Source organism: Musa acuminata, chromosome BXJ2-3, assembly GCF_036884655.1.
Source record: "Musa acuminata AAA Group cultivar baxijiao chromosome BXJ2-3, Cavendish_Baxijiao_AAA, whole genome shotgun sequence".
Lineage (NCBI taxonomy): Eukaryota > Viridiplantae > Streptophyta > Magnoliopsida > Zingiberales > Musaceae > Musa > Musa acuminata.
In genome coordinates this window covers 5,710,140-5,737,645 of record NC_088340.1, presented here as the reverse complement: position 1 = coordinate 5,737,645, position 27,506 = coordinate 5,710,140, and the positions used below count along the sequence as shown (strand labels likewise).

Here is a 27,506-nt window from a genome sequence, read left to right as displayed (position 1 = left end):
TGATGGATCCACCAAGAAGGACGGATATTTTAGGAGTGTAATGTTTCATCTCTTAAAAATTGATTCCTGAACATGTCTTGCACAAAATTCTCGCTATAACAGAGAATTTCCTGTCTCCCATTTTTTTCGTATGGAACACATAATGATCGTTGATGGAGTGAGATAACTGTCTCTCTAAGCAATTGTTGCCGTGTTGAAAGTTGAAACCTCATGTCGAGACCTATTACCAACCCCTTTTTGTACCCTAACGCTGAAAAAGAAACGTTTAATTATTGAGGCGTTCCCACCAGAAAGTACACAAAACTTGCACATCTTAAACTAACACTGTAGCAATTAAAGCAAAAAAAGCTGTGCTTTGTAAGCAACCCTTGTGAAGCCTCATTTTAACAACCGGGGGGGGGGGATTGCTTCGTCATGTCACTCACTCCACAGCATCTCAGTCCCCGTCGATGCCGTCATACGACCTTCTCGTCCATAGGGGCGAAAGGGAAGGTGAGGAGGAGGAGGACAATGACACCAACCCACACTGTGCTGTAGGAGAAGGACGCGTCCTGGGTGATGACCACCCCCGTTTCGGATTCCTTTCTCCTGTCCCGCCGGATCACCTAGCGTTATCCTCCTCTAGTGATGCTGTCCTCCTCGTCGCGAGGCGCTGACTTGGCTTTATTGTCGCGGAACCTCGTAACCAAAGAGGTGGCCGTGGCGCACGGAGCCACGCGGGAAGCCGACGACCCGGCAGGAGCGGGATGCCGTGTCGTGGGGTGCGCACCCGAAGGCCCCGCGCCCGCCACGCGTCGCTTCATGGTTGGCTCCTTGAGCCCCGTACTCAGGACGCCCTAGCCCGGCGGCACGGGCGGCATGTGAGGGTGCCCCCACGGCGGAAGACAAGCCCGTCTCCCCCTTCGTTGCCGCACACAATTTCCTACGCGGTGGGCGTTAGATCTGCCGTCCAACGACGATGGGCGGAACGTGCGGCGTTGGATCGCCGGAGTCATAGAGAAGGGTACGAGGCGGGTTTGTTGCGTGAAAGTGCCCGTTACCATGAGCATCCCTTTCGGCTCTCGCCTCCGCGCGCCTGTGTGGAATAAAAGCCGAGAGATCGAGCAGGCAGAGAGACAGAAAGAGAGAGAGAGAGAGAGAGAGAGAGACGGGGACCTTTTTCTCTTTACATGGTTCTTTCTTTACTCTCCCTATCGCGCACCAGTGTGTCGCTTCCAGGACAAGAAGGAGACCCTCGAGATCGCCTCCCCTTCTCTACCCAAATCTTCTCAGGTTTCGGTGCCCCTCGATCGGCCCCCCCTCGGTTTTCGGCCAATGCGGCTCCGATTGGAGCTCCCGCGCCTCCCTTATCGGTTTTCCTCGGGCTGACGGCCTCTTAGCTAAGGGGTTTTGGGCGTTACGTTCGGGGAGGGCGTCGGATCGAGCCCGCCATGGCGTCGCGGCCGGATTCGAGGCAGAGGAGGTCAGCGCAGGTTTCGTCCAAACCCGCCAATTCGCCGACCTCGTCCACGACCTCGTCTTCCAGGCAGGTGCCGGAAGCCTCCGTCGACGGACAGAGCTCGCCGGCGTCCTCGTCGGTGAGGGACAAGCCGCAGTACTTCTGCGGGGATAGTGAGGCGTTCGATATGGAGGGATCGAAAGAGAGTGTGACAGTCACGGTTCGCTTCCGGCCTCTCAGGTTGGGATCTGATCTATTCGCTTTCTCCTCTTTACACATTGCTTGGAGGTGTTTTAATTTGATGTTTGACATGTAGCCCACGTGAGATTCGTCAAGGAGAGGAGATTGCGTGGTACGCCGATGGGGATACGATCGTTCGCAGCGAGCATAATCCGTCATTGGCATATGCTTATGGTACGTGGTATGTATGGCGTTTAATTTGTGGTGCATTTTTGGTGTATGCTACCAACATGTTTTGCTTTTGCTGCCTGCTATATTTTGATAATTGGTATTTGTGCAATTGGTCAATTTGGCAGTTTGCATGAGATATAATGGTCCACTTGTACTGGGTCATGCCCCAAGTACATTTTTTGCGATATTCACCCTTAGATTGTTCAAAGGTCAAAAATTCAGACTGTTCGCTGTTAAGATGCAGGATTCTCTGCCGAAGTTGCAAGCAAAGTATTCTTTCAAAGTATTAAAGAAAAACCATAAATTGAGTATGTATTTAACGTCAAATTTGCTAGTCAACTGATTGGCAATTTGACGTATTTTCAGTTGCCAAGACATAGATTGTATTTGAATTCCTCCACTGGTGGTATGGCTACAAAAATTTCACATGAACTAATCTCTGTGAAATTCATTCTTGTTTCTTGTTCTTGGAGACGTGTTAAGCACAGTTAGCTGTATTTTATGTTAAACCATTTAACCAGCATGTCATTTTGGTTTTAATCTGTGCTATTAGTGCTTTATAAATAATTTCCTTTTTTTTCATTATTGATTATCAGTGGATAAATCACTATCATGTGCCTATATACAACAATCAAAGTAGCATGCCGGGTAGCCTAGGTGGATCATTATTGCTAGCCCTTGGATTGTTTGGTATGTATGACACTCTTATGCTCAGCAATCCTGCATCCACGTTTATTAATATGAAAAATACCCTGATGAACTAGCACGGTGGAAATTTTTATGAAGTCAGACAAAAAGAAGATACTTGAATATCTATAATCAGAATTTATATTTCAACCACCTTAAATATTAATTCTGAACTATTGGTGCTCAATTTAAATGAATTATTTTTCAATATGTAGGCCTATTTATTATGAAACACTTCATCTTGGTCTATGATGTTCTTGTTCTTTCCAATACTTCTGAGTCCTATCAAAATTCTGTTTCTTCATCTTTTCTTATGGACTCATAACCTTATCTTCTCTCAGTTGGTGGTACTTCTATCTTACTATATTTTGTCTCATTTTCAACGTTTCATTGCAGAATCCAACATCCATTTGAACATATGAAACTGTTTTTTGTTACTTATTGGAAATGTTACTTCTGACTGATTGTTTTGCAGACTTAACCAAGTAATTCTTGTTTTCAATCAAATTTTAGTTCTACTTATTTTGACCCTTCTGATTCATCATTTCAATGAACTCATGATGGTTTGCTCTTTTCCTTATTCTGTCCTATGTAATGAAGTGATGCTGTTAGTAACCTCTTCCACGATAGTGCTCACATTGAACACATTGATAAGAATAAGGTTCGTTTCACATAGATCATTAAAAATATATGTAACTGCTTATATTAATTGGAGAATTTATTACTTAACATTTTCTTGTTAGAATAATTGTTATTTTTAATATATATCTTTTTGAAGCATATATATATACAAATGTGCATTTATATATACTCATGTATGCATACACATATACTAGGGCTTTGTGTTATGGCCATAGTTATTAGAACATGATCGGACATCCACTTGGTCAAGTATCATGGTACTGGATCTTTGGCTGAATAGATAAGTCAACTGGTTGGGCTGCAAGTTTAATACAGTTCTTTGAAAATGAATATTATTATATGTTATGTTAAAAATATAAAACATATAGATAAAATTTTTAAAATATTTTTTAATATAGTGAAAGAGGATGGTAGATGCAACCATCAGAGAATAAGCATGTCGAGAGGATGAGAGAATAGCAAATATAATAGGATTTTTTTTTCTTCATCCTTGTAATAAAAATTCTTAGACACTTCCAGAAAAAAAATTGTAATACTTTTGATAATAAATTAGGAGTTGAGGAAATTTTAGTCCTTTTAAGGCTCAAATGGACTAATTGGTGACTGAAACTGGTTGAGAATCTGATTCTCAATTTTCCTGGTCCAACCAGCCAGTCCGGTCTGGATTTTATGACTTATGGTTATGTCATATCTTCTACTTGCTTAAAACTTTTTGGCAAGATGTAGTCTTACATATTCCAGTCCTTGTGATTACTGAAAATGGTGAACGTATTCTAACAAATGGTTTTACACAAAGAAACCATCCATAGGAGGAACACTTCATGGATGAACAATATTAAGAAATACAAAATACTTGGACAAGTATCGGTCTTAGTTTTAAAATATACTTTGCAGGAAAAATAAAGATTACATTCTGGAATGCTCTTGGCATATGGCATGAAAAGCAGCATCAGGTTGGGCTAATTTATGTCACTGAATTGGATGAAGGGAAAAATTGTAAAATGGTGATTGAAATGAATAAAGGCTTTTGAGATTTGTAAAACAAAATCTCTAGGCTTATTTGAAGAAAGGCATCATTGGGAAAAGCTCTTCCTGTTGGTGCTTTGCTGTATCTTATGTGGGAATAGCTGCCCAAAAGGAATGATGTAGCGCAGCAGCAGCAGCAAGGTGGTGGGGAAGAGGAAGAGGCAGAGGTGGAGAGAGAGATAGAAAGAGAAATGAAACAGAGAGAAAACAAGATAGGAGATTGGGTGTCAAAAAAGTAGAAAAATGACAAGGGTAACCAGGTGCTAAGCTCGGTTCAATATGGTTACTGCATTGTAACAACTGTTCTGGCCTGGAGTACATGAAATCGCCAGCCTGCATCCCTGTTTTTGGTGTAATGATTAGTCAATACGGACTGGTCTGACTGGTTTTTTAATCCTTACTACATTCACATCAAAGGTATGTAATTGGAAGCATCCTCAAAAATCCTTGCTCTCTAACTATATTTTCCTATGACTGAAAGGAGCAATAAATAATAACTAAAACCAAAATGGGAAGACAATCTTTGATTCATTTTTACAAGAATACTAGGGTATCCAAGAAATCACAAAACTTATCTAAATATTGAGCCTTAAGGAAATTGAAAGAACTTAACACATTGATGGCTGACTATATGTGTTTAATAGATGTAGGAAGTAATAGAATTCTAATGTTTTCGATAGATTACAGTTGTGTCTGATATTTAATCTTAATGTTGTATATCAAAAATTTCAAAAGTCAGAATGGATTGACAAAATGAAAAGTTCATCAATATAAATTCTTCTTGTTTTGCCTGATTTTGACACAATACACATGTTTATATCAGTACCATCCAAGGCCAGTGGTATTTTGGTTGATTTCTTGACCTTATAATTGGAAATCAGTTAAGGGTCAGTCCAAGATAGTTTGTTTTAGCTGATCTAATAAGAAGAAGAATGAGAGGAATGCAAAAGAGAGGAAGAGAAGACGAGGGAAGCTTGAGTTGGAGGAAAGGTAAACGGAAACCTTTGATTATGAATATAAAATGTAGGAGATGCTACTAATAGTAAGATGCTACAAGCCTACAACCGTCAAATTCTGTTTGTCACGATTATTGCAACATTTGCAATCCACCGTGAAATAAAGGATATAAGGAGGTATATCATCGCAAAGAAGAGAGATGCCATGAATTTTGGGATAAATCCAAAATGCTTTGGCCATTGGGCATTCTCTTTATAAGTTATTTTTATTTTTTGCAATGTTCAAAGCATGGTATGCAATTTCGAATGGTACCGCCCAGTACGGGTGGTATGTACCGGTCCGACCGTATACTGGTACGTGGACCGCCCACTACCGGACGATCGTGCTATAGTGCTACAGTAATATACTGTAGCAGCACTATAGTACTACAGTGTTACACTGTAGCAGTGCTACAGTAGAAGAAGAAATCACTCGGTAAGCCCTGGTGTACCGTTCGGTACGCTGGTATCATATCGTACCGAGCCAACTTCGAAACACTGGGACAGTACGATATTGCATACCTTGATCCAAAACTCCACATCAGTGCTACAATAAGGCCCATCTAAAAGGGAGAGCTTATTACATGAGGCTTCCACTAACGCAAGTTTTAGGGAGGGTCAATATATTCAACCTTAATCCTATAATTAAGTTGACAACTTTTATGACTCTTAACTATGATCATCAAGGTTACAAACGAGCAACCTCATTGACAAGGCTTCTTAATATTGTAGGTAGATAACTTGAGTCTTTCTATACCACAAACATGCAATAGTTGAGACATTCACAATGACTTTATTAAATATCATATTTATTTTAAAGATTGCTATCTTTTGCAGAATTTTTCTATTTTACAGTTATCTTTAGTATGGCTTTTAGTGAAAAGTTAGATACCAATTGAAATGGTATCTAAAAGATCTTCAAGCACACATGCATGCACACGTATGCACACACACACACACACATATAATGTTATTATAATATTTTACTATTTTTATGCTTTCGTAATTCTATGCTGTTTTCTCCTTCAATTGTTATACTGCTATTCCAATTCAATTGCTCCTGCTGCGTAATAGTATTCCATGGATTTGCTTGACCTAGAATATGTCACAGACATGTTATTAGTTAGAAGTTATAAGATTGGTGTATATTTATTTCATGAGGAATACTGGATATTTAAATTTAAAATTTGTGTTTTGTTTTTTCTACAAATGTTTCTGTACAGTTTTTGAGTATTAAGCACAGATGTGTTTATGTGCTTCCATTTTCCTTAAGTGCATAGGAAAGCTGGCCTTGACTATTTGCTTTAATCTGAATCTCCAGATCGTGTTTTTGGACCTACAACAACAACACGACATGTGTATGATGTTGCTGCTCAGCATGTTGTTAGCAGTGCTATGGAGGGTGTAAATGGTAAATTGCATATTATATTCTTGTTTATATTCTTTTCTTTGGCATTGATCTTGAAGAATGAGGATTTAAGGAAAAACCTGGAGATCTTTGCTGGTCTTGGCCATGTTATTTAGATAAATATATATGTATATCCATTGGGTTTATGATGACAAATTAATCCTCTATGGTGATAAAGCATGGTTTGGAAGAACTTTTAGCTCTTCTAAGTTTTAATCAGGCATGAAACTAGAACCTAATGTCCTCTTCATTTGCCTCTGATGTCATTCAGAACTTTTCCTTGCACATTATATTGCTACAACCTAGTGAAATATTGTTTGGGGTAAGTGATGGATTATTGAATTTGAAGAAAAAATTGCTTTTTATGTCAATATTGAAGAGTAAAAATCGTTATGACTTACTTTCCTTCAAAATGATGTTTTTTTTCTTGTCAGATAGTCATATGGCATGCCAAGTGTCAATCATTGATGAACAAGACACATCTAGCCTGTTATGCTATGCCAAAACTTGGTACAATCTACAAAGTACCACCATATATGTCATCCACAAACTATGTTCTCTGCTATCTTGCTTGGGCAATAACATTAACAGCAGAAGTCATATTCATTGCAGACAAAATTGCTTTATATAATGAATTGATAATTAAATCTCCTCTCCAATGATCAACAATTTATATACACTAATAGCATGTTTTCTTTTGGTGGATTAAATTTAAGTTTCTTAAGAATGTTACTAACAGCTCCTATGCAAGTAAATACCAAAAAACAGAAAAACCATTTTAATTTAAATTTTTTTTTGTTGAACTCAAAACCGATTGACCTTGAACTACACCATACAGAAATTCAACATAATTTCATTTCAGTTAGCTTCTTCTAGTTTTGGTTAATTTTGTTGAAACATATTTATTCTGCTAGAGTTCAGAAAATTGGGTCTTTTCAACTGAGCTCAATTGAAATTAGTTTGAATTGGTTTATCAAGAAAGAAAACAAAAGATGAAATCCTTCTAGGTTCATAGATCATTTCTGTTAGTATTGGTTGACTATTAAGAACTGAGGTCAGATGACTAAAAAAATTAGGAGACAACTTACTTGCATAAACCCTGTTATTGTACTTGCAACTGATGTTTGGGTTCACTTACAAAATTCAATTGGAACACTCTAGATCCTCAGTTACTTTTTTGAGTGACCATTGAATATAGTACAAAGTTGAGTTGTAGAATAACCCATGCAAGGAAAGGTACCAAGTTTCAAACAGGAAGGGCTCAGTATCTACGAAATTCCCTATAAAACAAAGAAAAAAGTAAAAGCTATAGATTAGTTCAAAACAATCATAAATTACAAATTACTAGGCCTCTGTGTTGCTTTGTATGTAGAGGCAGTAGAGCATTTTTTATGCCTAAAAGCAGATAATATGGTTTGATCTGATGACAATGACCTGGAAGCATGACTGTCTACATATAAGACCTATACCAACTTATAACTGCACTGTTGTCTTGCAGAATGTCAATAAATCTTAATTGGACATTCTCTAATATCTTTCCACAGGCACAATCTTTGCTTACGGGGTTACGAGCAGTGGCAAAACACATACAATGCATGTGAGGGTCACAACTTTTGTACCTAGGCTCTCACATACAATGCAGGGAAACTTGCAGTATTAATGTTATTGATGCTTGGTATTCAATTTCTTCTGCTTTGTTCCATTCCTCTGACCTAGGTTTATTACTTTCTAAATCTGTATGCAACTACATGAAAGCATGGTTTAAATTTCAGCATTGTACAAGAAAAAACCAAGGGAATATCATCTCTAGTATAGCATAACTAGTTAAAATTAAACTAGTTTCCTGACAATTCTGCTTGTATTGCCAAGATTGACTGAAACCAGAATGAAACAAGGATTAAAATACCTGGCCTTACCAACTTCCAGTGGTGTATACCCAGCAAACCAGAGAATTGAATTACCCAGTTTCTTTCATTTCCCTTTTGAACATCTTCTCTAACCCAAGTAAATTTAGGGAGTTTTCTTAATCCTTTTAGTTTCTTGTAGTTTTTGTGCTTTAAAAATATAAGAACAATTGACGTAGATGCCCAATTATACATATATTAATATTTATACTCACATCAAATATGCTTTGACATGCACAAATTAATAACTAAGTTTTAATTGGTGTTTTTATCATGGAACTCCTTTTTGCCTGTACGTACCAACCAATATTTCCTGGTCTGAGCGTGAAGTGTTATGCGGATTGCCCCCATTATGGGTGATTCGGTCTAATTTAGAGAAGAACTTTAAAAGGGTTGAAATTAGGGCTCACGATCATGAGCCCTCTTCACTGCAGACCCCTCTTGTTTTTGCTGTTTGCTGCTACTTACCTCCCCTCATCTCACTGCCATTCACTGCTGGCTATCTCCCTCTTCTCCCTCTTCTTGCTCCCGGTTACCTTCCCTCATCTAGCTGTTGTCCGCCGAACTTGCTGCCCTCTCGCGTCCTCGGGTATTCTTCCGCCTCATTCTATTCCTCCACTGCCTACTCTTCTCCCTCATCCTCCTCCTTCCGCCTCCTTCCTCATCCTCCTCTTCCTCCACTGCCTCTTATTCCTTCCTCTTCCTCCACCGCGACTTACTTACTTCCCTTCTCATTCTTCTTCCTCTTTGAGTCTTTGGTACATACCTATGTATGTGTTTTGGTACATTGGTACTGGTTGGTACGTACTATTCCTGCTAGGGAATGATACAATACCCCGATACAAGATTGTAATCCTTGATTTCTATTTATTCTTGGTATCTTAATTGGGTGAGTCTGCTAGTTGCTTGGGCCTAGGGATTCCATGAAGCCTTCGTGGGCAAAGGTCAACAAAGAGGTCCATTCTTAATAATTTAAATACATGAACTTAATGACTAATTGAATCCATGACACTGTAAAATCATGTGTCTTAGAATTTTGAGACCTTTTACTCAGAGTTTAAAGTACTGGATTTTTTTTTTTTTGGGGGGTGTTCGGGGGTACTGTTTCATGGTCCAGCCAAGGCTGATTTTTGTTGGTATTTAATTTATTATTATTATTTGTGTGGTGATATTGGGTGGTACATGTCAATATATCTCCTCGTATACTGATATCATAAGGTTCTGATCAATTTTTGAAACTTGTAACGAGTCTGTTATAAGCCCTGCTTTTACTTTCATTGACAAAAGATATTTTCTTAATGGAGTGCAACCTTCATCATTCATTGGTAACTTTTTTTACTTCATAATTGGGTTTGGCTTTTCTTTAACTTCATAAATCATAAAAAGTCTTCTATATTTTCATTTTTATCATTTTTATTTTTTCCTTTTGAAGCAAAGATAGGTAAATAATTATCAACTTATTTGATTAATGCAAAATTGAATTAGATTGCTTATGTTTAGAAAAACTGTTTTTGGAAACATTTTTTATATCTTTCAAACCATAGAGCTTCATCATGATCAAGAACTATCAAAATTCTGAAGCATTTTGCTTCAACAACATACTAAAATTGAAACTGGAACGTTAAGACCACATTTGGTATGGGGATTAGAATTCATGAGTTTTTATTGAAGTTCCAAGTGGGATTCCTAGTTCCCAGTAAAATCCCCATTTGACTACTTATTTACATTCTGTTTTTGTTGTGGCAAGGGGATTTCATGCTTATTTTATGTTCATCCTGGAATTTCAAAGTCCATAGTCCAGGGATTTCCCACTTCCAAGCATACATTAGGGACCCTAGTCCTGATGCTTTGGGTGTCTGACCAGAATTTCTATGCTGCCCAATTCTTGGCTGGGATAAGTTGGAATTAGTACTAATTGAAACTTTCCTGAAACGTAAATTCGGATCATGCCTATCCATGTACCTTGAGTATAAAATTAATCTAGCAAGAAATTAGTACAATGAGGATTACCGTCATCTTAATCAAGGTCTTAAATACATGTGAGATTGGTAGTTACATTTGATGAGCTGGATCAGACCATATTTAGCTTGGCACAGATCAATATTATTATTTATTCAGTGATAACAGGTGGTCTAAAAGTACCATACCACTCTAATCAGTTGCCCAAATCAGTATCAGTCGAACTTAAAAACCTTGATTGCAATCATCATAGGCTATTGGATTTTCACTTATAAAGATAAAATATTTGCTACTAGGCTAATTTTGATCTTGACAAGATAAGAAAAAGTAACAAATCTGAGGTACTCATAATTCAGGATTCCCATTCCAGGCAACTTAAGGTCGGTACATGCTGAGTGCATCTCATGTTGATGAATGACCATTCAACATTTAGTCTATATTGACCATCACACGTCTGGAACAAAAACATGTTGACCAGAATTTTCATGCAAGAAAAACACCTTGTAGGTACATTCCATTTTGAACTTGGCATTAAATCGCAAGCAAATATCGTAAGATACCATCTGTGAATGCCCTTGGCACAAAAACTTGTAATGAATAAGACCCATCTCTTTATTCATTTTTGCATTGGACCAGTCCAATAACTGAATTAGTCCAATGATTAGAAAAGAATTATAGAGGTTTTAGGACTCAAACTGTGCACCCTTTTTGGTCCAAGTAGCACAAACTCTATGACCACTGCAATGCAGGAGGTCAGGTATATATACAAACACAAAAATATGCATATATAATATAATATAATATAATATAATATAATATAATATAATATAATATAATATAATATCATTCCACTCTTCTCGCTGTCTGATATTTTTTTCTTCAACAGTCACCAGCATTGAAATGTTAGAGGAATCTTGCTCTAATGTAGTTTATCAGTAGTACACTTGTCTGTTGGAACCAATATGGATTAAGATTGCAATTCATGTTTTCCTTTCATATAGTTTGCTAAGTTTGCATTTGAAAAACTGTCAATCAGAAGCCAGACCTGGTCCATCACAAGTTCTTGCATCCCCAAAAATGATCTTAGTTCCCTTGTAGCTTTGGTAGTAAAATTAGGACATAAACACAATTATTAGTCTAATAGAACTTGATGTTTGCACTTTGCAGTATGCAGTTGGAAAATTATATAACAAGCTCATATCCATTTCTTTTTGTCAGGGAGATCAAAGGTCCCCAGGAATCATACCATTGGCTGTAAAAGATGCATTTAGCATCATACAAGAGGTTATTTGGATGGGTTCTCCATCTCTGAAATGCTTTTCAATAAGTTCAGGAATCCTTTCTACAGAAATCATCTAATTATGTCCTTTTGGTTCTAGACTCCAAGCCGTGAGTTTCTTCTTCGTGTATCATACCTGGAAATCTACAATGAGGTCTGTTTCAGAAACTCCTGCATCTGTTGCTGGCTTATTTTTCTGCAAAATAACTTGAAGTTTATTTTCCCCTCTCTTTGTGACTCGGTGTGTTCTCTTTTTCTGTAGTTTGTTGCTGAGGATTTTTATGCTTCTGATTTCATATATATATTTAGAGCATCCAATAATTTTTCCAAAATTTGTGAGGAATACCTGATCTCTTGAAGGCATACATACTACATATATGAATCCATTTTCTGCTAGCTTCTGTACAAAACCAATTACTTGTATCAAACAGAGATCACAAATTTGCAGGAGTTTTTCCTACATTAAAATCTCTTTAATCACAACTACTTTTCATGTGCTTAAAAGTTAAAACTATATATATTCAGTAATTAGTATATAGAACATAAAGAAAGAGTCTTTCTTTTTGGAGTCTTAAATTGTGCATGGCTCTATTATTGGTGTTGGATAACTTGTAGATGCAACTACAAGAAATGAATAATTTCACTAGACAGTTTCAAAATTATGTAAGTAGATAACTGCAGACTTTTCAAAATAAGTTTATAAGTACTTGTATGAGAAGCCTACCAGTCCACCCAGAAGTTAAGGAGAAGATTTTCAATCTGACCATGTACACATGATTTACACATTTCTGTAGGTACAGGGTCATGCTTGTACTGGTATCTAAAATATATGTAACATCATGATATATTGTTTTGTTAACCTTGATGAGTTTCATGAATTCTCTGACAAACTTTCAAAATTTTAGCAATATGGCTTCATGAGCTTTGGTAAATTGTCAATTAATTAGTTTTCCTTTTCAGTAAGTATATATCATTTTACATTTTCACTTACTGAAACTTATGGATCCAGGTTGTTAATGATTTGCTAAATCCAGCAGGACAGAACTTGCGAATCAGAGAGGACTCTCAGGTACACTTTATGTATATGGTTAATTTATTTTTTTCAAGTATGGTTAATTTTACTAGTACAAGTTTGGCAGTTGTTTTATTTTGAATGTCTATGTTGTTATTGGCAAAGCAATTGTCTTTCATGATATGTGAACTCTGAGCTATGAGCACTTAATGTATGGGCTTAAATAAATATTTGAGCCAGTATAGTCAAAGGCGAGAGGTGCTAAAAGGTGCCAAGGGGCCAAAATACTCGAGTAAAGTGAGGTGCTCCCAAATATTAAAATTTTAAAAAATATATATTATGATCAATAGTATTCATTTAAAGGATCAAATAATATTGTCTAAATCTGTATTAATAAACAAAAATAACACAGTGTTAAAGGACCAAATTATATTGTTTAAATCTATATTAATAAAATAATTAATGTAGAAGGAGGAGGATGGAGAGGGGGTTGTTGGGTATGAAGAGGGGAGCAAGGATGAAGGATCCGAAGAGAAGGAGAGGGAGGAGGAGGTATGGAAGAGGGTTGCTGTTGGCTGAGGTGGCTGTCTGATTGTTGTCGGTTGGGTTGATGTGGGTAATTGTCAGCGGTTGGGAGGGGAAGAGGGAGGAGGGAGGGGAGCTATCAGGGAGCAGTGTGGTTTTTTTTTTGTTGTTGTTGGCGGGTTGGGTGCGAGGGGGCATGAAGATTTTGGGAGAATCCGCCAGCACTGGGGGGAAGATGGCTGCAATGAGGCAAAGAAGAAGGGACGCTGGCGATGGGAGGATCTGCCACCTACAACAATATATTTATAACCTGAATCTGCTGTCATCTCTGTGACAGTGCTCCTTTGTGTGCTTGGTTGAGTGTGCAACTTGGGCAGACACGCAGATCTGCCACGGACTAGCTTTTCAGCCCATCGAGCTGATATAACAAATAGCACATCAAGTAGCATAGCATCCACGTGGCTTCCAAAATTTTCACAGATATGTTTTCATGGCTGATTTTCTTAGATATTTGAAGGAAGAAACAGACTTTTAGTTTAATAACTTTTGCATCTCTTATGAATTCTCTTATTATAATTAGATGTCCGTAGGCCTTGCAACAGGTTTCCTAAATTTGTTATAAATTGACAGTAACAGGTCCTGTAGACTTAATGGTTACTTCTTACAGGGAACATTTGTTGAGGGTATTAAGGAGGAGGTTGTCCTATCTCCTGCACATGCACTGTCCCTTATAGCAGCTGGAGAAGGTGAACTTTACAGTTGACTTTTTTATAGGTCAACATACATATACACAATTTGTTCTTGCATACTGACTCATAGATGGTTAGCTATTTACATTTTCAACATGATGTTATCTTATATCCTTTCCTGTTCATTTCTCGTTCTTATCTAGCTGTAACTTAGGTTTTTTTTTTGGTTGGGATGACATGCCAATCAGATTTAGATGCCTATAGTGGTGTTTGATTCAGCATATAAACAAAAATAATTCTGGGATAATTATGGAAAAATAGTTTTACTAAATACATATGAAAATTCAGATTCAATTGTGGTAAAAATGTGATCTATCAGAAAATACTTTAACAGGACATATTCGGATCTGAAGAGGTTTATTGGTTATCACAACATTTTATTTGTACTAAAATCTACATTCAAAAAGTTTGACAAATATCCAAGTTAGGGTAATCAACCTATCCTCTAGATACGACAGTCAACTTTCAAAGTCAGACACTTCCGGTCAAGGTTCGTAATTTTGTACCGAGAACCCTTACTGGATAATGGCCGTGAGTCTGATTCATGCCGATGTACCAACACATGGTACGTCAGCATATACTGAGGCATTGTTCTATTGGGAGAGGGGAGGAATAAAGGAGGAGAATGGAGGAGAAGGAAGAAGGCAGAACAAGGAAAAGGAGGAGAAACAGAAATACTGTGGATGAGGCGGTGGCGGATGGTAGGAGGCAAGCTGTAGGAGCTGGGCTGTGGGCCACTGATTCGGTAGTAGTTTGCTGAGGGTGGGCGACAGAGTGGATTATGACTGCACTGTCATGCAAAGAGGGAGAGAGGGAAAACACATAGAAATTAGGGCTCAAGAAGAGATGAAGCAATTGCAGGTGATGGGAGGTAGGAGATTGTGGCCAACTAGAAATTAGACCATTTGAAATAAGAACTTGTTTAGTTATATCCCTGTACCAGATTAAGGTATATTACATGGAAAAAAAGTTTTTCTTACTATATGCGTGGTTGTGAAGTTACAAAGCACCGTATATATTTTCATTTTTATGCTTCTGATGCATCTTTATTATGCTAATGATGGTGACTTTTGAGTTGATTACAGAGCACAGACATGTTGGGTCCAATAACTTCAATTTACTAAGCAGCCGAAGTCATACAATTTTCACTCTGGTACTTATACTGCACTTAAATGAGCTACAGATTTCAATAATGAGTTCTAATAAATTCTTCCTAGTTCATCTTTAATGCAGACATTTTGACTTTTCATGCTTCACCAACTAATTTGTAAATATAGTGCAACATGTATCTTTTACTAAGCAGCCAAAGTCCTACAATTTTGATGCTGGTACTTATACTGCACTTAAATGAGCTATAGATTTCAATAACGAGATCTATACAAATTCTTCCTAGTTCATCTTTAATACAGACATTTTGACTTTTCATGCTTCACCAACTAATTTGTAAATATAGTGCAACATGTATATGTTAGTTACAATACAAGTGCTTATCAATTAAGAAATTCTTTAGTTCTGGAATTCCCCATATTTTCAGTTGCATCTTGTGCCTCCGACATTTAACTCTGCATTGTTGCTGCCTTGCATAGTCAACTTGTTGAAATTTGCATCTACATTTATACTTTCTGGTGTCATATTTATTAGCCTTGAATAGAAAATCATTTAGTATGCCTCTTTAAAATCATTTTTGAACCAATAATCACAGTCTTAAACAGATTAATTCAGTAATTCAAGTAATTACAGACTTATATTTTGTTACTTAAATTTATGGCTTTCCAACAGACAATAGAGAGTAGCCCTTGTGATGAGTGCGGTGAAGGTGGAGCAGTTAATTTTTCCCAGCTTGTAAGTTTATCTCACTCAGCCTTAAAATTTGTGTAGTTGCTTTCTCATCCTCTATTGCTTCATCATACAAAAGCTTCTAGCATAGACTTCTTTTTCTAACATAGATGCTGGAATTTCTTGGTCTTGCTGTATGCCTTCTTTTGTCACTAGTTCATCAATTGATGGTTTGCTTATGTAATTCTTCGTTCTTTTTCACTTGGGAATGCAGAACCTCATCGATCTCGCAGGTTCTGAGAGCTCGAGGGCTGAAACTACTGGAGTCCGTCGGAAAGAGGGAGCTTATATAAATAAAAGCCTATTGACTCTTGGAACTGTGAGACCTTAGAATAATTGCTTCATAATATTAATTTTTTAATATCTGTGTGTGCTAGAATTTTTACATTTCTATTTTTCAGTTCTCTTCTTTTGATGGCCATGAATGTGTGTCACTGACATTAGTAATCATTTTCTCTCCTGTTGTGAATTAGTCATGTAGTAAATGCATTCATCATAGATAACACTGAGCTTCATGATTGGAGCAGGCCAAGGAACATGAATATGAATAGTGGTCCATATCGACTAAGGTATCTGTATTACTGACATTTTAAACAATCTTTTATAATTCTCGGTAGTACCAAGGTGTATTGGTCCAACTAGGTTCTGGTAAGGTATTTGATTTCTTGCTAAGGAAACCTGATCTCCATAGTTTTATCACTATTGGAATAAATGAATGAAACTAATTTATCCAGGGGCATATATGTTTGTGATTTCATCAATGGCAAAAAGCATACTTGTTAACTTCATGCAAGGACCTTTGGTGAAACTAGCTGATTGAACAAAAAATAGGAAGTCATCCCCAAGATAGATTTTTTCTTGCCATTATGTTTTCTTTAGGCTATGTTACTATTTTATTCAAGATCCATCAATCCAATCCTTTTGTTGACCTGGTCATATATGGTCTTCGTTTCCTAAAACTTTCATAAAGGATTTTCCTTTTTCTCTTGTTCTACTGATTCTTCTCCTTTTTTTCTCAAAAGGAAAACTCTGTCAGTCTGTGTATGGTAATATTGCTGCCATACTACAAAAAAGGAATGATGGATGTGCCTTATATGTTGAAAAAAACTAGATAGTTTGTGTCGGTTGGATTGATGTCTAGGGAGAACAATTGTTTGTCTAGTTTCTATAGAGTTCCGAGATTTAAATTATATTGAGGCAATAGTCTAGATTTTTTGACACTAATTTAACAGTTTCTTTTGTCGATCCCACCAAACTATATTTTCATTTTTTTTCCTTTTTTATGTCATCTTTGTGGTGTGTTGGGATCATATGAAGAAGCAGTTGCTAATGCCCAATTATGTAGTTGAGGCATTTATGCAAAACTTGTCACTTTATGTTTTCTTATGCCATACAACCTCCAACCTCTCATTGCTATTCTCTCTTCTGGGTATTATTAGGATTTGTGAGAAGGGACAGCAACTTTTCTTAGTTACACTTTTCTTGGGGAAGAATAACTTTGATTTCCCTTTCTATTTTCCATCACTATGGTGATCTATCCTTATCTTCTCTATTCTCTCCACTATTATTATCTCTTTTAGCTGATATTATCTTGCTTAATCATTGTCATTCTCTCTTCCTTCTCTGCTTCCTGATTTTGAAATTCTACTGATTTATGTGAAACAATTGTCTTTACATTATCTTTCAAGTTGAGACACATTTTTCAGTGACATTGAAAGGCCTTCTTTCTATTATGATTTAACATCTCTTTGAGATCAAGGTACCCTTTTTGACTACTATTGGTCCTAGGTTTTCTCATATATATCAAAGCGAAGGTCTATACTTTTTTCTGGTCAGTATTCTATTTTTTTGTTTTTTATCTTTGATTTTTTTCCTTCTGCCAGTTTGTTCTTTTATGCAGCTGAGAAGTGAAAATTTTCTACTGCATGGTTTATTAAGACAATCTATTTAAAAAAATTATTAGAAGTTAAAGACCTTAGAAAAGGGAACAACTGCTTAGATAGAAGGATCTTGTGCAAAGGCAGGTTAAGACAAGAATGGTGAGGAGTAATGATGAGATTCAGTATCCTATACATGGATCGAGTGGAGTTTCAAACATTTGAGAACATGATGACCTTCATAAAATGATTTATAACACTTTGGGTGTATCAAAGGGATTGGGACGATCATATTTGCAAGAAAGGGTAGGTGTGCAAGGAAAAGCAAATCTTAGTCTCTTCCTAAAAGATACTGCCATTTTAAGTCACACATGACACAAGAACTTCTTGACCTTACAAGTTTGATGACCATAATTTTCTTCCTGGATGGGTTTTAAAATTTATGACAAAAAATTTGAAAGGAACTCCCCACATGCATTTCTGAAGTTAAGGAATGATTGGGCTTAAAGATTAATATATAGGAGGCAATGAAGCATTTCATGCAACCAAATGATTTCCCCCTAAATATAATTGGGTTTCAAAGTGATATTCAGCAATAGTTGAACAATTCGGTTGAAGCCTATGAAATAATATCTAAGAGGTAACTGTAGAACCAAAATTGTTCATTTTGAGGCCTTCTTACAGAATTAGGGCACCGCAGGAAATTCAGGTTAGCATGTTGGACTTTATTTTTGACTTTTAGATTTGCATCATGATGATGTGAATTTGAGGCTTAGTACCCTTGTCAGACTGATGGTAGGTGGATGATTTTAAATTCTTCATTCTTAGGCCTTGTTTAGTTATCACCAGTTGAATAACAAGGATGTGATTGCAATACTTTACATGCTTTCTGTTTGTAATATGAGATATTTTGCTAGAGTTTACTAAGAAAGATGCAAATCACTGTTGATATAGGAAGACATCAGAACAAAGATGGTCGTGTTGATTATGGAAGACCTAAAACCATTAGATATAAGAGGAAGTCGATATGCTGTTGTATTTGATATAAGGTTGCACTCCTATGTTGGATGGGCTAAAAAGATGAGTGCTAGTATAAGCTGGATGCTCCAGCTATAAATAAGTTATTGTACTCTTGAGGTAATTGGGAGGAGACAGATCAACCCAATGTCCTATGGTCTTGTTAATCGTGTACTTCCACAAATATGTCATAGGCCTTAAGGAGATTATAGATTCAGAGGATAAGTTGATAGTTATCACCACTTCTTTTCCGTGTTAGATGTGGGTAGGTGATATATCTATCAATGTTCCCAATATTATGCCAGGGTAATCTCTAATTATATCAACATTATATGACAAATTCCTAGGCTAATCAGGATACATGGATAGCAACATCATCTGCTAACACTAAATGTTAGTACATGGACAGAGCAGTTTAAAGTTGAGAGCTAAATGTTTTATTAAGGAAAATCCTTGGTAAATGATTTTAAAAGAATTCTTAGATTCTTTGTGTGATGCTAGCAAATTTCTCCAATCATCACTCATGAACAAGCCATATGTTGAGAAAGCAATCTATCTGACATGATGACACAGGTCACCAAAATCTTCCAAGGGCAGTAATTTGATGATGAATCTTGCAGAGATTGGTATCCTATGATTCAACCTAGGAGTTTCATTTTATATGGTTGTCACTTGTCCTTGTCTATCCTTGGTTTGATTTCATTTATTTAGAATGAAATGCTAAGATAAAAAAGGTGTAGGTAATAATCATGTGCGCATAAACATAATTGCACCAACATGGTAAAATTACTTGTCTTTGGGTTGCATCATGTTCATTTTATACCAAGGTTTGTAATACTGAATGATACCGCCCGATACGGGCGGTACGTACCGATCTGACAGGCCAGCGGTATGCGGACCGCCTGGTATCGGTCCGCACTGTAGCAGTGCTACAGTAGCACTGTAGCAGTGCTACACCACTCGGTACACTGTACCATACCGGTACCGAGCCCAGATTGAAATACCGGTACGGTACGGTATTGCGAACCTTACTGAGCGGTACCGTCGATTGAGGCTATTATCGTCGACGGTGACCGAGGGAGAAGAAAGAGGGAGTCGACGGTGATTGAGGGAGAAGAAAGAGGGAGAAGGTGAAAGAAGAGGCAGAAGGGGAAGAAAGAAATAGGGCAAACCTCTATTCAACCCGCTAAGTTACCCTTTATTCTTCATATCGATCTAGTTTTAGTTGAAATTTTACTAGTTCTTTCATCATAGTTGTGTTTTACATGATAGTTTATAAACATGAATTGAATTGGAATCATTAATTCAGCATGACCTACTAAACTCTATGATAAAAAGGGTGTACCCAGTGCACGAGGCTCCCGTCAATGTGGGGTCTGGGGTGGGTTAATATATGCAGTCTTGCTTTTAAATATTTTAAAAAGGTTGTTTCTGTGACTTGAACCCTGGTCCCTCAGGTGGCAAAGGAGCAATCTTACTATTGTACCAAGGCCTGTCCTCTATGATATATTGTAAAATTCTTTGTTACATCGTGTTATCAATGTTGGACAAATTCACTCTTTATTTATCAAGATCTTCCAGTAAAATTACTGAACCACTACCTTTTTCAGGTAATTGCAAAATTAACTGATGGGAAAGCTACACATATCCCCTACAGAGATTCCAAATTAACTCGACTCCTCCAATCTTCTTTAAGTGGTCAAGGGCGTGTTTCCGTAAGTTAATGTTACTGTACAAGTTTTTCTAAGATCAGTAACTTAATGGACCAGTTCTGAATTTATTTGTCCTGTTATTTAGCTCATCTGTACAGTGACTCCATCATCAAGCAATGCAGAAGAGACACATAATACACTGAAGTTTGCTCATCGTGCTAAATGCATTGAGATCCAAGCTTCACAAAATAAGGTATGTTTTCATCTGACCCAAGTAGATGCTTAATAATTTAAGAATAATTTTCATCTTCATAAGAGTGGACTTAATAATCTATCAAATATTGTACCTTGTGTGCCTAACCTTACAGTTCATTCACATTTTGATTGCTTTCATCTATATCCTTGCCTTATGGTTCTGCTTATTGATGCAGATAATAGATGAAAAGTCTCTAATAAAGAAGTACCAAAATGAGATCCGTTGCTTAAAGCAAGAGCTAGAACAGTTAAAGAGAGGCATTGTGACAGTTGTTCCACAAAAGGATTCTGGAGAAAATGACATTTTTCTTCTAAAACAAAAGGTAGGTCATCATTGCATACTTTTGCACCACATGTAAGGTAATTTCCCCTTTGCTTATAAAGTAACATCTGAACTTGATGAACCTGTTCATTTTGAGACATTACATGATGTTCAGTGCATACATTTTGTTGTTTCTATACTTACCTGCTACACAAATGACACTTCATGATTTCACATCATAGTTTGCAACAAGATATTAAGTCTCTGTCAGGTATCAATTTTGGTACTGTATCGGGGTCATTATGGCACCAATTTCGATTGTCACTGCACTGGTATGCTACCAGAGTACCAGCTAGTATGGCCCCAATTTCATACTATTTTTTAAGTCTGGACTTTTACCACTAATGCATTAGCATATTTTATTTGACTGCCTACATGGGATTACAGTTCCAATAATTTTTTAGAATATTTGTAAAAGTTAAAGTTCTTTAGTGTTCATTGCCAATTTGATTAGTGCAAATGTTTAACATGAAAAGCTAGAAGATGGTCATGTCAAGTTACAGTCGAGGCTGGAACAAGAAGAAGAAGCTAAAGCTGCTTTACTGGGAAGGATACAACGTTTAACAAAATTAATTCTGGTCTCTACAAAAGCAAACCAATCTCCAAGATTTCCTCAACGTGCTGGTCCAAGGCGAAGACATTCTTTTGGAGAGGAGGAGGTTCGGTTTTAATTTGTCCACATGAATTCTTGAATAGATAATCTACTATCAACTTCTTATTATTCTGTTCCAAATATCCACTGATACCCTATTACCTTTTTCCACTGGTCCTATTATGTCCTAATTTAGGCAATTATGTGATCCTGCAGCTTGCTTATCTCCCATATCGAAGGCGAGATATGATATTAGATAATGAAAATGGTGTCTTTTATGCTCCCCTGGAAGGATTTGGTGAAACTAATGATGATGCTTCAAAGGAAGAGAAAAAGAACAGAAAACATGGACTCCTAAACTGGTTCAAGATACGGGTATGCCTTGCTGTGTAGATGCTTCTTGCTATGAACTTTTCAAGTTGTGTTCCTTGCAGAACATAATTTATATAAATTTTCAGTACATGATATTCTTTACCATCAGGTAGTGGACTTCACACACATTTTAATGATGTCATACTATACGGTAAGCAATAGAACAATCAATTTGTATCAGGAACAGAAGCAATATGATAATGATGAAAAAGTATATCAGCAGACATTCACGATGATAAAGGGTGAATGACATATAGTTAGAGCACATTCATGGCCTTATCACATAGGTTTGTGTCACAAGAGACATTTGGTTGTAGATGTCTAAATACTCCATTTTTAGCAGTTACGGCTAGTTGAAATTGATAGTAGGCTGATGTTATATTACTATTATTCTATCTTTCACTGCATGCTTGATTGAATTTTTTTCTTCCAGAAACGAGATAGCGGGTTGACAACATTGATGAGTTCAGATGGTGACAAATCAAGTAGAACAAAGTCATACACTGCACCTTCAACTCCTCATGCAGAGAGTGTAAACTTCCCTTCAGAGCCCAGAATATCAAATTCCTTGGTTCCAGACAGAATTCCTGCTGATTTGTTGGAAGTGATGCATGACAGGGAACTTCCTGCAGATGATTTTTCTTCCCAAGAGACACCTCTGGTATGCAATGAACAAAATTATCTGAAATCATAAATTTTCATATGGGTATTATAAATTCTATCTACTTCAATTCTTCAGATGATTTGAAATAACAAGCTTGCCAAAATGGCCTATATGATCTTAGGATACATCATGAATGAACATGGATAGACTTGTCATGATAATGACCTAGCTTGTTTTTAGCTGTATCACTTTCAACAACCACTACTATCTTCATAAATTCTATAAAATATTATCACTGACAGTTGACCAACAGTGGCAAAGTCAAGCACTAGTGCAGTTATTTGCCAAAGTATCGCATTTCTCATAAACCTCATCCCTGCTTTTATCATTGCCGAGGTTCTTACTTAGAGGAACAGAAAATGGAGACAGAGAAGCGTCATTTAATAAAAATTTAAACAATTAAGAAAAGTAGGAATTACTAGCTTGGATATTAGAATGTGTCTGTTTCTAGAAAATTATACTGAAAATATGTTATACCAACATCAATTATTTTGTCACCCATATAGGTACAGTTTATAGATTTTTTATATTCACTGATCCATTTGTCTTCAGTTAATATCATGTAAGGATAGTAAGTTGGTGTTTGTGGCAATTATTGAACCACAAATTACATCAAGGCCACTCATCAGCCATCTGTGCATCATATAATCAGGCAAGCTTCTTTAGGTCATGGTAAATGTGTTAGTCTGATAATGCTCAACAGGGTTAGATCGTTTATGTACCAGAGAGTTAGCAGTCTGACCATGCACTGATGAGGACCAGACAACTCATTACCACTTGGTTTTTATTATGTTCTTCAGGTATTCACAACTAGCACAAATCAGTATACCACTTGGTATCTTGGTACTGTACTAGTCCAACAAGTTGTTGATACTGGTATCAAATCAATATATGTAACTTTGTCCAGAGCTATGATAATGACCAAAATACTTATTGCCATAGATTGAAGATTGAAAATGAATTCCTACACTGAATTTACAGAGTGTTATTGCTGGATAGCATGAGCAAATTTATTAACAAACTTTTGTAACTGAATTAGATTGGAGGAAGAACAAGAAAAATTGACAGTAACTTACAAAGAAGCATGATCATGTTTGTTTTTGTGCCTACTTGAAAATTTGTGATTGAATTTCATTTCTATTTAGTTTAACAATCAAAGTAGGAACTGAATAACTATCTCAGAAAGAAAAGGAGCAACTTTATCAGATTTATGGTAACATGAATGTCCTGTGGCTAACCCGACGAAGAAACTAAGAATAAATAAAAAGCCATATGATGCTTGTTTTTAATTTTCTTTTAGAATATGTAGGTTGGTTTCATTGTTTAAACAATAGCAGTAGCTTACCTACAAAAACTTTATTTGTCATTAGGAAGTAATTAGTGGAAGTTCACTATCTTCATGTAGAAATAAATTTAATACAGTTTCTTTAGTTGGAAATTTTGTGCCATTATATGCTTCCTGTCTGTTTTTATGTTCATGAAAAAATGGTTCTACATTTCAGAAATCTGTTAACTTTCACGCTTTATCTGATATCAGACTAGCATCAAAACTACAGACCATGTTGAATTGCTTAAAGAGCAATTAAAGATTCTTGCTGGAGAAGTAGCACTTAATTCAAGTGTTTTAAAGCGACTCTCAGATGAAGCTGCTAAGAACCCAAAGAATGAACAGATTCAAGTAATTCCTTATCTCTTTTATTTCCTTCAACAAAATTATGTGATATGTCTAGACCTTATGTGATGATTCTTGAACCTGAAGATGGAGATGAGGAAGGTCAGTGAAGAGATAAAAGCCAAAAACCAGCAAATTGCTTCTTTGGAAAAGCAAATGGCCAAAACAGTTTCATTGACTCAAAAGAGAATGGGCAACTCGGGGATTTCACCAGTAAAATTTTGCTTCATGACCTTTCTTTACTGTTTTTTCTTGATTCCACCTAATAGTATTTGATGGTTACTTTTCCTTTTACAGTCATATGCTGAACTACTAGAACAACTGAATGAGAAATCTCTTGAGCTAGAGGTACTCATTTATTTTCATGTTCATGTAGATTAGCATTTAATTGCATCTTTTGATACCTTGTGTGCAATACTTTTAAATTGATAGTTCTTGTGTTTCTGAAGTTCTGCTTTATCAGTCATTTTTGTCAGTTAAACGTGACATCTATGAAGTACTTTTGAAATGTATATATCTCAGTGCATTGTATGAATTTGAGCTTACATAGTAGCAACTCATTTTCAGGTGAAGACTGCAGATAACAGTATAATACAGGATCAGCTGCAACAAAAGGCAAGTTGTAACACAGAGTTACAAGTTTTCGTTGTTGCTTCAGTTTCTGTGCTGACTACATATAGATTGTAACACTAAAATCTCTCTCTTTACCAGATATTTGAATGTGAAGAAATGCAAGAAACAATTACTTCCTTGAAGCAACAACTTGCACAATCTCTCGAAATGAAGGATTCCTCAACGAGGGTCAAATCAGAGTATTTATTTGAAGAAACAAGCATTACAGAATCAACACCGTCAAGAGATATTTCTGCAGAGTTGCTACCTCATGCGAATTTGGTTAGCACTGTTTATTGCTTATTCAATTGCATTTTTCTAAATGCTCATAGTCCTCGAGCACCCACTGTGCTATAATTTTTGCTTCATGAAACCATTAGAAAAAGGTCATTTGTATTAAAAATATAAACAAAGAGAAAGAAAAAGACTAGAGAGAGAGTTAAGCTCAAATACTCTTAAGAAAATGGAGGCATCAATCTTATCACCTCAAAATTGATAATGGAGACTGCAAATCAAAGATATGCTTCACTAAATATAAGCTATAATGTGTAAAAGTCAAGTAATGAAAAGTCTTTTTTTTTTTTTTTAATTTCTAACATCTGAATAAAGTAGACGAAAACCGAAATTCTTTTAATACTGTAATGTATATACTTCTTTTATTTGATCAACAATAAAAAAGTATCAAAGAAATCTAAACATTTAACAATATTTGGATCCGAAACAATCAGTCCAATCATGAACTAAAGTAGTTTAGACTGAAAAACTGGTTGAAAACTCTAGTTTGAATGCACACTAATGTTTACATATTGATATTAGATATAAAACATCAGCTGATCCAATTATTGTCATTTTGCAAGTATTTTTCCTGGCATCTAGATAGCTGTTTTTATGGCTATAAGCAAGTTTTTATATTTTTTATTACGATGCTTTCATTGTGTTTTGCTTCTATATTTATTTACTTTATCTTGTGCATTTTCTTTTCCTGACGCACTGAGTATCAAAAATCTTCATTATTTCATGTTCAACACTCTTTGTTGAAGGAATCCTTGGCAGTCTGTTCCTGATTGCATGAACCAATCATTGGAGGCTTCACACACCTTCTCCAGGGTTCCTAAATCAAAGATCAATTATCACATTGAAGTTTGTGATCAATTTTTGTTACCTAAATAATCATCAGCATCTTCAACGAACCCTCTTTTATGTAGGAAGATAATCGACAGTTTTTTTAATATTCAAATAGCATATGGTCATGTGACATACGCTTCAAGTTTTTTGCTTGTCACCAGATAATTCATCCGAGTGTGAAAGAATACAATTTTTGACATGCCCACTTCGACATAGTGTTTTATTTCTGTTCAGTTATATCTTGTGACAATTACAATATCAAAGTTCCTCTAGTCTAATTTTTTGGTGCAAATATGAGAGTTCAACATAATTATCATTTCTGCCACAAAAAGTAGGTACATTTTTGTTCATGATGCATCCCTACACAACATAATTTGCTACACATCACTCTTCTTTTTTCGTTCTGAATAGAGTCAAGCACCTTGTAAATTTTTGTTGCCTTCATTTAATACCTTAGGTATCCGAAGTTGAAGAACTAAAACGGAAAGTATCTGAATTAAGCGAAGCAAAAAGCCAACTAGAAGCCCGAAATCAGAAGTTGGTGGAGGAGAGTGCATATGCGAAAGGGTTGGCTTCGGCTGCAGGTGTAGAGTTGAAGGCACTATCAGAGGAAGTCACAAAACTCATGAACCACAACGAGAGGCTGGCTGCTGAATTGGCCTCCATGAAAAACTCTGCTCAGCGGAGAGCGAGCAGTGGACCAAAGAATACCAGACGAGACAGCCACATAAAACGGCACGAGCCAACTGTCAAGAAAGAAGTGACTTCCAGCAATGAAAGAGAGCTACAAGCTGCACTTGTAGAAAAGGAACAAAGAGAAGCGGAGCTTCAGAAGAAAGTGGAGGAATCAAAACAAAGGGAGGCCTTCCTGGAGAACGAACTGGCAAACATGTGGATTCTGGTGGCAAAGTTGAAGAACTCTCGAGGAACTGAACCTGAAGTTTTAGATTCCAATCCATGAGAAGAGACAGACATAAATGCGGGATGTGATCATTGTTCGGTGTTCCATAGGCCCATAACCTGTGTGTTGTGCAAAGTAATCATTGTAAATTAAGCTTTGTTTGCAATGTGAATTCAGGTTTTGTCAATTGTTGCCATAAATTTACAGCTTGAAATTAGTTTCTGGCCACAAAAGAAAGGTACGTATTGACTTCATAAAGGTTTTCATTTTTGTGCACAGTAATGAGATGTTATTGGAAAATATGTAAAGATAGCAGATGACAGTGAAGCTGAAACCATCCAACATTTCACTCCACTTGATGGGGGTATCCATGAATGGAAAGGAGAGGAGAAAGAAGGGAAGGAGGGTAGCCCAAAGCTCATACTTAAAAGAGAAAATATGAACTTTTACACTAAAGGAAATGACATAATCTATATGTGAAAGAATTACTTAAAAAGTATTAAGATAAAATAAGAGATGAAAAAATAATTAGCTACAAAAATCATATCACATATAAGATTGTATATCATCATAT

General features: G+C 36.4%; 1 protein-coding gene across 3 annotated transcripts; it reads left to right on the top strand.

The window, feature by feature from the left end:
- Nucleotides 1-1,116: 1,116 nt before the first annotated feature.
- LOC135582469 (kinesin-like protein KIN-7D, chloroplastic) lies at nt 1,117-27,169 on the top strand. 3 transcript variants are annotated; one of them, XM_065098582.1, is made up of 23 exons: nt 1,117-1,678; nt 1,755-1,852; nt 6,521-6,610; nt 8,152-8,204; nt 11,689-11,754; nt 11,850-11,903; nt 12,759-12,818; nt 13,954-14,032; nt 15,121-15,188; nt 15,815-15,877; nt 16,086-16,190; nt 20,376-20,480; nt 20,563-20,670; nt 20,849-20,995; nt 21,471-21,653; nt 21,803-21,961; nt 22,392-22,619; nt 24,160-24,300; nt 24,382-24,507; nt 24,592-24,642; nt 24,862-24,909; nt 25,006-25,188; nt 26,489-27,169. In XM_065098582.1, the coding sequence occupies exons 1-23, from the start codon at nt 1,431-1,433 to the stop codon at nt 26,990-26,992; spliced, it is 2,967 nt and encodes a 988-aa protein (XP_064954654.1). In that variant the 5' UTR covers nt 1,117-1,430; the 3' UTR covers nt 26,993-27,169. The 3 variants fall into 3 exon arrangements, with proteins under 3 accessions (XP_064954654.1, XP_064954655.1, XP_064954656.1); XM_065098583.1 differs by having other exon boundaries at nt 1,539-1,678; nt 1,755-1,859; XM_065098584.1 differs by lacking the exons at nt 1,117-1,678; nt 1,755-1,852; nt 8,152-8,204 and having other exon boundaries at nt 6,539-6,610.
- Nucleotides 27,170-27,506: the final 337 nt, after the last annotated feature.

What these genes read in the sequence shown, in the direction of transcription:
- LOC135582469 (XM_065098582.1), top strand. Translation starts at nt 1,431, where the DNA reads ATGGCGTCGCGGCCGGATTCGAGGCAGAGGAGGTCAGCGCAGGTTTCG. An exon ending in CATTTAGCATCATACAAGAG is followed by an intron (nt 11,755 to 11,849) that starts GTTATTTGGATG and finishes TTTTGGTTCTAG; the next exon opens with ACTCCAAGCCGTGAGTTTCT. An exon ending in ATTCTTTTGGAGAGGAGGAG is followed by an intron (nt 21,654 to 21,802) that starts GTTCGGTTTTAA and finishes GTGATCCTGCAG; the next exon opens with CTTGCTTATCTCCCATATCG.